The sequence below is a fragment of the Apostichopus japonicus genome, chromosome 13, assembly GCF_037975245.1.
Source record: "Apostichopus japonicus isolate 1M-3 chromosome 13, ASM3797524v1, whole genome shotgun sequence".
NCBI lineage: Eukaryota > Metazoa > Echinodermata > Holothuroidea > Aspidochirotida > Stichopodidae > Apostichopus > Apostichopus japonicus.
In genome coordinates, this window is record NC_092573.1 from 22850629 (window position 1) to 22860331 (window position 9703).

At 37.9% G+C, this 9703-nt stretch overlaps 1 protein-coding gene across 1 annotated transcript; it reads right to left on the reverse strand.

The window, feature by feature from the left end:
• Positions 1-1439: 1439 nt before the first annotated feature.
• LOC139978405 (uncharacterized) lies at positions 1440-9339 on the reverse strand. The gene is made up of 5 exons (XM_071988619.1): positions 9107-9339; positions 6309-6391; positions 3853-6058; positions 3388-3498; positions 1440-3180 (listed from the first exon to the last, which is right to left on the reverse strand). The coding sequence occupies exons 3-5, from the start codon at positions 6049-6051 to the stop codon at positions 3067-3069; spliced, it is 2424 nt and encodes an 807-aa protein (XP_071844720.1). The 5' UTR covers positions 6052-6058; positions 6309-6391; positions 9107-9339; the 3' UTR covers positions 1440-3066.
• Positions 9340-9703: the final 364 nt, after the last annotated feature.

A 9703-nucleotide genomic window follows, 5' to 3' on the forward strand; every position in this document is an offset into this window, starting at 1 on the left:
AACTTTGATGTTGTTTCGTAACCCCCCCCCTCCACCACACCCCCCCAAAAAAATCCCTTAGGATATTTACTATCGTAGTTAGTTTTCTTAAGTGGTAAATCCCATGCCTTGATTTAGGCAGAGTGGGTAACGAGAGCTAGGTCTGGTCCGGGGGAATTAATCATCACAAGTCCCATTTTATGCATTCTGTACATTTCGCCATAGCCTATATCAAGGCATATAATTATGAAAAAAAAGAGCATAGACCAGTATATTCTCCCCTGCCCCCAAAAGGCCACAGAGAGGTAACACGACCCCTTCCCGTTAGGCTTGAATATTATCAATTCAGTTGTAATGTGTTGAGGGGGGGGGGGGTGGTAATTGGGGGTGCATGCATAGCTCATATTTGCTCTGGTATTTTTGGCCAGTTTACATTGCTTGGGAAATCATTGAAGTAATTAAGGCGCATGTCTGAATGGATTCCTCCATTGCCGACTGTCTAATACTACCGTGACTGACCTACGTTTGACCGTCACATGAACCATACACAGACAGGAAGGCGTATTATTTATTTTATTTTCAACAATTGACGTTAGTAAATGTTTTTGACCGGAGGCGTAATCTGTCATTTTCTGTCATTGGGGAAAGGGCGGCGGGGGAGGAGAGGCGGGGTGAGGTAAGGAGACTTAGAATTTATGAATACGATTTGAAATAAAGGGTGTCCCTAGATGCAAAATGATGTTATACTTTGAAAATATTGAAACAATGTTGAAGAAATGCCAACACTTTTCCATGAGAGGGTTCAGTGTTCCCCCTCGATTTGAGATAAGTTTTGGTAACAATGAAGTAGTAGCTTACTTGCAAATTGGTGCTAAATAGAACCAAACTATACCTTTTGAAACAAATCGATATATTGAAGAATATTTCAACTGTTATGTAGCCCTGTAAGAGGGGTCCATATTCCCCTACCATTTCGACAAAAAAAGGAAAAAATTGTGTTTTCCTATAGTTGCAACATTATTTTATATATTTGTAACTTTTAAAACCATGTTGAAGAATTTTCAGCTGTATCGGTTGTAATATACATACACATTAATGTACTATACACTGCAATTTTCTGTCTCTCAGTGAGGGAGGAAGGGGGGCGGAGTTACTGAGCTACCCATTGATAATATGTTGTTGCGCCACTGTCCTTGTCTCCAATGTATTTCTTCGAAATCACGTTGGCAGTGAGAACGATTTTTCCTTTTTTTTTAAGATGAATGCTCCATTATATGAAATCATAGTTATGTTAAATGTTACGGTAAAGGTTGCTTTAAAATATGTTGTAATATATAATTATACTTATGGAGTATCGTTAACATACAATGTATACCTGAAATTATGCCATATAGCGTTCGTTGCGTTGACAAGAAATATTAACATATTTTATGCTGAAATACCAATGAAAAGGCAGATAATTAATGATTTAACTTTATTGTTAACTTCGCTCTTTTAATTGGAAAGTATGATAAGAATGGATAACGTAAGATATCAAAGTGGAAGCAAATAAAAAGAGTAAAATAGAGCAGTAGTAAAAGTTGAAGGCAAAATAATTCTTAACTATTATATCTCAACTATAGTAAAAAAGACAGAAAAAAGAACCGGAAAGCCGGCAGGCTTAGTGATTCCATGCCTTTCAGGCGCGTAGCCAAGGGGGGGGGGGCATATTGAGCATATTTTTTTTTAAATTTTTTAATGTCTTTATGATATCGCTAGTATTTTCAAAAGAGAAAATGCTAAGATGCAACTAACAAGGCCTGGGAAGTGCCATTTCCAGCGATCTGTGAGGCATTTTCAGCCAAAATTTTCTTGTACCCTTCGCGCCAACACATGGTGGCGCTACGCTTAGATAGTTGGCAATGCCGAATCTACAGTTTCGCCACTCCCTGGCAAATTCCTGGTTACGCGCCTGTTGCCTTTATACTGTAAATGGAATCAAATGGATTGATATACTAGGCGCATAGTTAAGGGGGGCGCCGCCCCCCCCCCTTTAGCATATTTTTTTGTATTTTTTATGATATCGCTAGTAATTTCAAATTAAAAATTGCTTAGATGCAACTTACAATGCCTAAAATATTGAACTCGACATGGTGTAAACTTTCAAGAATTATTCCTTCAATTACATATAACAGTAATATCAATTAAGGTCTGACCAAGTATGTTCTTTTCTGTACATGCATACCCCTTGCACTAAACGTCATGCTGAAACAAAAACCTTATTACTGACCACATTCCTAGTTAGGAAGAAAGATTTTCAGGAATTTAATTCTGCTAGACTTACAACAACCATTAACTTGAGGCAAATTTGAAGTCTTAACTTGAAAAGAAAAAAAAAACATTACCTAGTTAAAGTGCTTATTAAGGCTTCAACACTTTCACCCTTGCTGACCTCAAATGAAAATTTTACTGGGCTCTTGTACGCATTATAGGAAAGTCATATGCCAATATGACATCTTATGATGTCATGAGTAACATTTGGAGCTTGTAACCTCTGCTGAACCAAAATGACCTGTACTCCCTCCAAAAACAATAGGGTTCTTTTACTCATTATCGAATAGCTTTCGCCATGCATCCCAGCTACCGCAGTATTCTATCTGGAAATATCGTATTTACATATCATGTCATATTTAGACTTACTTAAGTCTCCAGCCTGCTGTGTGAAGGGACATTACCTCTGCAATAACTCCCAAGTGGAAATAACAGTCGTTCAGCTGTTTTGGTAATTTGATCATGACATTTACTTCCAGTACAAGAACCGGTAATGATGGTTGGGTTCGTGTCACCTTTGACTGTGTTTTTCTTTTGCTTCATAAATGAAGTGTCACCAATAGATTGATAAAGCAGGACGTTATCAATTGGCATTCATCAATACTTGTGGCTTTTTAAGCTCCAACCGACACCGTTCATACATTCATAGCATCAACTATAATCATAGTCATTAAAAGAAGTCAAACTAACAAATGCCACATCTAGACTTGAATTAAGTTCTGTTCATTAATTCACTTAAAGACAGCTTAAGCGAAATGGGCTGAGGCTTGATGGTTGCTATGGTATTTTACCAGTTTCCGCCTCCGATGCATGAGGATATTTTCTTTTTAATGATTGAGAAGATTCTCCACCCATCAAAGAGTGATCTGTGTTTCCGTGTACCATTTGGAACTGTGGTAATAAAAAGTACAGACTATATTATAAATTCTTATTTGTAGTTCAACAACACACATAATCGTATTATGATATTTGATAAGTAACCGTACCAATAAAGTTTACAAAACGCCGATGAGTATGTTGAGAGAAATAAGTGAATCAAGAAGATGTTAAATTCTATAAGGAAAATCAACGAAAAATATCAATCGATTTTGTGTTTACCAATGCAGAGGTGTCTGTGATATTTGGTCTGTTGTACTGTGATTGATAGAGGACCGTCTCCACTGGTTTATTGCTACGAGCATCATTGGTGGGAGGATTAGTTGACCGAGGCTAGCGAGAGAAGACATAAACTAAGATGAGTAAGTGCATTTGTCCATTAAAGTTTGAAATTATATTTGCAAACAAATTTATTTATCTATCTGTCGGCCAACAAAACTGTAGAGATAAGTGCGGTCTTCATAATAAGTCTTATGATTGCCAAAAAAAGAACATGTAAATGAATGCAACAGAAACACTTCTGATCAAGTTATGCAGAATAAAAATTCCCCAAGTTGGCAAAACGCTTTGATGTGCCGTGTATGATACATGTGGCCTTCTGGAAATAAGTTTGTAATTAAAAGAAGGAAAAAAAAACATCTGAAATAACAATGTAATATTGAAAAGAAATAATTGTATCATATTTACTAGGGTATAAAGATACATCTTGTTTGATTTCCCTGAAGCAGCTACCAGAGTTTCTCCTCCTTTCGATTGCTCCAGTATAGTTATACACTGTGTCCATTTGTCCAGACTTCCTGTTGTAATTAGGGTTCGGCCATCTGGGCTATATTTTGCAAAACGGCAATCAGCATCTCCTTGTTTCTTGGTGGACCACAACATGAAAATAAACCCTTCTTTGTCTGTGCAGGCACTTAATGGACAATACTCGCCCCTTCCGATTTGTTCCAGCTCTTGTTTGAGAGCTGATTGGCCACCTTGCCTCGTAACTATGTAGGCTCTTTTCGCACTTTCATCACAGACCAGGAGATAGCGCTCAAGAATCAGAATGTCCGCCATGGATGTTACGATCGTTGCCAATTCTAGAGTTCGCACGAAGTTGAGATGTTCGCTAAAGACATAGATATTCATGTTGCTTGCACCCACATATACTTCCTTGGTGGCTCGATCTGTGGCTACACACGATAAACGCCACGTGTCTCCCCAAAATGGGATGATTTTCGAAATGTCCTTCTGCGACAATGACCAATCCTGAATATTGAACATATTTATCAAATTAAACTTTGAAACAGTAACGACCAGTGAATCTGAAAGAGAGGCAATGAATCGAATCGGAAGGGCATTTTTTTCCGCAGTTTTGATGAATTTTTTTCGCTTTCCTTTGGAATCTATAAGAGCAAGAAATGAGTTCTGTCGTGATTCATAACCCGTGATCGCGATGCGTTTTTTCCCGCAACTAGTTATACTTTGAATCTTTTGCCTGGTACCTTTCATTTCAGCAATTTCGATGACACTCATTTCGTCATAAAAAGAAGTGGGGCAGAATTCTACTTTGTTCACACCTTCCCTGCGGTTCGAAACACTCAAAGAGTAGGTACTCAGTATCGAGGCAAGTTCGAAGGATTTCCTTTCAAAATCATCAACTAATCGCTGGCAGGCGATGTGTAACTCCGGCAGACATTGTATGGTAATCCAGTCATTGGCAGCCACATGAACGGTTTTACTTGTTGCGTTATAATTATTCATTCTGCCTGCTAATTGATGAACAACTTCCGATAATTTCAAAACTTCGCCTTCTTTTTGTTCCTGATCCTGCTTTGTAATGGCATTTTCTTCCGCCATCTTCTTCTCTAACCTTTTTTGCTTGTCGTGTAATTGTTGTAGGGCAATGTCCTGATTTGCGTCCATAGTTTCTTTCTCTTTCCTGTTGTTCATACGAATCGCATGGAGTTTGTTGTTGTATTTCTCAGTAATTTGTTGAATTTCTTTATCCCTCTTTTCTGTGATCGACTCCTCTTGCTTTCGCAAACTTTCATCCAACTTCGCTTTACTTTTCTTTAGACGGTCTTTCTGTTCTTTAGTCTTATCTATTATTGCAATCATTTCTCTTTCGTGTTGGTCCTTAACTTTCCGAGCAGCTGGATTATCAATTTTCTGTATAGTGGCATTTGCTTTTTCAATTCCTGTAATCAATTCTCCGTACCTTTCTTTACATTTCTCCAGATCAACTTCCACTGAAGTGAACTTTTCATTCTCTTTTGCAGCGAGAGACTTTATATCACGAATAATATTATGTTCTGAATGACTTACAGTAGCGCATGTCAAACACACTGGAAGGTTATTGCATGTCGAGCAGCAAAGATCGGCTGTTAACTCAACGTGTAAATCACACTTCTGAGGTCCCTTCAGAAATATATATCCTTGCAAATCAAAACCGTCTGATGCGCAATCCTTGGCGGATATCACTTTCTCTTTATGATCAGCAATCATCTTGTTTGCAAGATGAAATTGGTAACAGCGATAGCATAGAAAGTCTTTACATTTAAAACAGTAACCAGCCATAGGTATTGACTTATTGGAACATCCAATACAGTCATTGATAGCTTTACCATTGAACAAAGACTTAATCCTTTGAAATTCTACCATGTTTTCCATGTGATAGTCTGTTTTGAAGCCATCCAATCCTTTATCTGGTATGCAACATGTTTGTGAGCATGTAGGACATTCCAAATCCTTTCCATGTAGCACTTGCACTACTTTTGTCAAGCATCCCTTACAATATCGATGAAAACACGGTAAGAGCTTGGGTTCTGTAAAGTTATCTTGACAGATTGAACAACGGAAAAAGCTTTCTTCAATGTTCTGTGAATTCGATGAAAGATCCATGATTGACCTGTGAAAGGAAACCGAAGAAGAGTAAGAAACATTCTTTATTCATCTTCTTACACAATGTAAAATGGGTCTATGCATGTAAAGTTTGTCAATGTCATGCAAATAGTTTCATATTTCAAGTATAGGGAATTTTTTTAACAGGATAAGGGACACGTTTACATCACAGTACCATAATCCAGCTAAAAAGAAATGTTTGACATTGTAACTACTCAAACTGTGCGATGGCATGAAATGCATGTACTCAAACTTACGTAATGGTGTTATTTTCTTTGAAAACGTCAGAAAAGATTCTCTTCACAACTGAGATTGGCAACGGCAGGAGTATAACAACTATCTGTAAAAGAAGATGTCCAGGTATTGAAAAACATTTAAATCTAAATATTTATGAAATTCACGTAGCTGTGTATGGAAACAAACTAAGTAGCTGTCTGAAGAATTTCCGCAAATGATAATCTCACACAAATCAGGATCAATATACAACAAGAGCCCAATGGCACTATGGTTCCTTGCTTGTAAGGAATATTTACAAGGCAGCAGCACTGTCCTAAAATTTTAATGTGGTCCGATGTGCACACACCATATTATTGCCAAAAATTTCACAAATCAACCTTTGGTACTTTTGAGAACCTTTTGAGTACCAGGTGACTGATATGAGCAAGAGTTGGCTTTTTTTTTACAGAACTCACAGAATCATCCTAACTGTACTTATTAAGAATTTTAACTATTTTTAACTATTAACTAAGCACACAAAGGTTGCAGAGGAGTCAACTTATGGACAATTTAGATCGGAATATGGCCACGAAAATTCAAATAATCATCTTGAAAGCAACGAATACAGGTCACTGGAGGTCAACCTGAGGTCAAAGGTCACCCAAATGCAGGTCGACTATTGGATTACAATAGCGTAACTCCCAACCTTGATGGACATTTGGTTGTCAAGTTATTGCAAAATACTAGTTTTTGACCACTAATTGACCTTTGTTGACCTTGGATCACATGACTGTTATGTTTGGAAACGATCCCTTACCCCATTCACAACTAGTTCACAAATATCAATCATGTCAGCCCCTGTCAATGGTAGTTTCACAAGTTATTGCCCCCCAAAAAATACATTTTGACCCATAATTGACCTTTGGTGACCTTGGATCACATAACGGTTTTATTGGAAAATGTGCATCTACTTCATTCACAACTTGTCCCAATATATCAGCCATGTCAGACTTCGTGACTAGAAGTTGTAGCAAAAAATAGCATTAGTTGACATTTTTTGCACATAAGCAACCTTGAATGACATTGGATGACCTGATGGTTTTTTATCAAAAATATTCCCCCTTGATGATGTGAAATCTCTCCTAAAATTGTTATGTGCTCCAATGTACACCGACACACAATGTTATTGCTAATAAGGTATCAAAACCAACATTTGGCCCCTCGTAACTTGAGAACCTGGTGTCCGATTGAAGCGCGAGCTGGTTTCCTCTATATATCAAAATATTGCCAATTTTTGTTTTGCCCCGTATCTCCTAAAATGAGCATACTTTTCAAAATTTGACCTTTAACCTCACGGTGGCAGATGTTGTTTGACACGCTGATTCCAAAAAGCAGCATGCCAAGTCTGTATGACCATCTTAACTGTACCTTGACCTGATAACTTCGCACACGAAGGTCGCACAGGGGTCGACCCATTGACAATTGTGATCGGAAGGTACCTTTGAGATCCGATTATGGCCACGAAAATTCAAATAACCAAAGAAACTAATACAGGTCAACAGAGGTCAAACTGAGGTCAAAGGTCACATAGATGCGGGTCGACTACCGGAATACAATAGCGTACCTCCCAACCTAGACAGACATTTTGTTCTCAAGTTATTGCAAAAATACTAGTTTTTACCCCTTATTGACTTTTGTTGTCCTTGGATCACATGACCGTTATATTTGGACACGATCCCTTACCCCATTTACAACTACTCCCAAAATATCAACCATGTCAGACCCTGTCAATGGGAGGTATTGCTGTTTTTAATATTTTGGGGGGATTTTTTGGTGACATTCACAGGCACAAAAAAACAATCGGGCACACCTACTCACTATGGCGGATCTATATCCAAAGATTGAGTGTAGTCCAATTTTCCCTTGCTGAGTTACAGTGTATCCATGCAAGTGTCAAACTACACACACACAGACACACTCACGCTAACCTGACTACATAGGTTCCTTTGCTAAAGCAAGGAACCAAAAACGAAAGAAGCATATCACAGGACAACTAAGTGAGCACAAACACGTTGACCTGTGATAGATCAAGCACCGTTGAATCTGAGAGATAACATGTATATTACCAGATTACAAGTGCCATTAAGAGTGTGAAGGAACTACTCAAACGATTGAAACTGAAATATCAAAATTTATGCAGGATCAAGGTCAGAAGAATGACTTTGAAATCAATGTAACTCGTTCGCCTACAAAATCGCATGCGAATCTGACGACAGTTCTATTCAACTTCACAGTAAGCTAATTACTTTAAAAAATCAGTTTAGTTATAGGCTACGTACTCATATCACAGATAAAAATGTATACATTAGTATACTGTACTGGAGGCTGGATTGGCTTAGCTGAACATTCAAAATAGTTACGAGCATGCGCACTACACCATCAAATGCTTCCGGCTTAATAAGATGAGTAATAACGGTTTCAACTATTTTGTACAAAGGTTTTCGTCATCATACCATCATGTATCAACAGCTCCTTTTAAAAAGTGTGGGATTATTATCTTATCCCCCTACATGTAATGTAAAGGGAGATGAAATATACTCATTCACCCTACACCAGAAATTGTGAAGTGCGGTTGTACTGTGTGCATAGAAATTCCTAATAAATTTCTATGACTGTGTGTAACTACTTCTCTTCTTACAATAAATGTTTACGCCACGTTAGTCTTACGCCGAAGGACCTAATGTCTATTTAATACTCTTAAAATTAGATAAACGTTACGATAGTCACGTTGCATACGCTTATCAATGATTTTCTTACAATAAATTTTCAAAGGACTTACAGAAAATACGCTTATATTGGACTTCACTGGCAGCCACTATCCGGAGAACCTCAGTCGACGTTACGGCTCTATGTGCTTTCAATGTTAGGTACATGTGAATGTTAGCTCTTATGGTACGTATACGTGAATGTCACTGAACCGGTTGTGTTGTATGACAAGGAAATTGATTGGTTGTACGTCGGGTGTGTTGCGGGGAAATACATGTACAAATATAACAGTTCATGTGATTGGTTATTTGAAAGACGCATCCTGCATTTGTAGTAGTAGTAGTAAGTTGAGTCTCGTCTATCCGCACAGGTAGTTGTTATGGAATTTCCCTGATCACGTGGAATTTCCCTACGGAAGCGTAGAAGGGACATTGCATTGACGAGTTACCAACTTGACAAAACGACAATTATCTGCAAATTGACGAGTTGACGAGATGGTAACGTGACAAAATTCAGAAAATTGACGTTTTGACGAGATAACGGATCTCGTCAATGCATCAATTTTCTGAATTTTGTCATTTGTCGAGATGGTAGTAAGTGTGCAACTCGTCAATTTGCAGAAAATTGATGCATTGACGAGATCCGATATCTCGTTAAAACGTAAATTTTC

Bases quoted from the DNA above. Each gene is read 5' to 3' on its own strand.
- LOC139978405 (XM_071988619.1), bottom strand. From the start codon at position 6,051: ATGGATCTTTCATCGAATTCACAGAACATTGAAGAAAGCTTTTTCCGT. The intron at 3,499-3,852 runs GTAAATATGATA...TTCTCTCGCTAG, and splicing joins AGATGTATCTTTATACCCTA to CCTCGGTCAACTAATCCTCC. The intron at 3,181-3,387 runs GTAAACACAAAA...TTATTACCACAG, and splicing joins TCACAGACACCTCTGCATTG to TTCCAAATGGTACACGGAAA.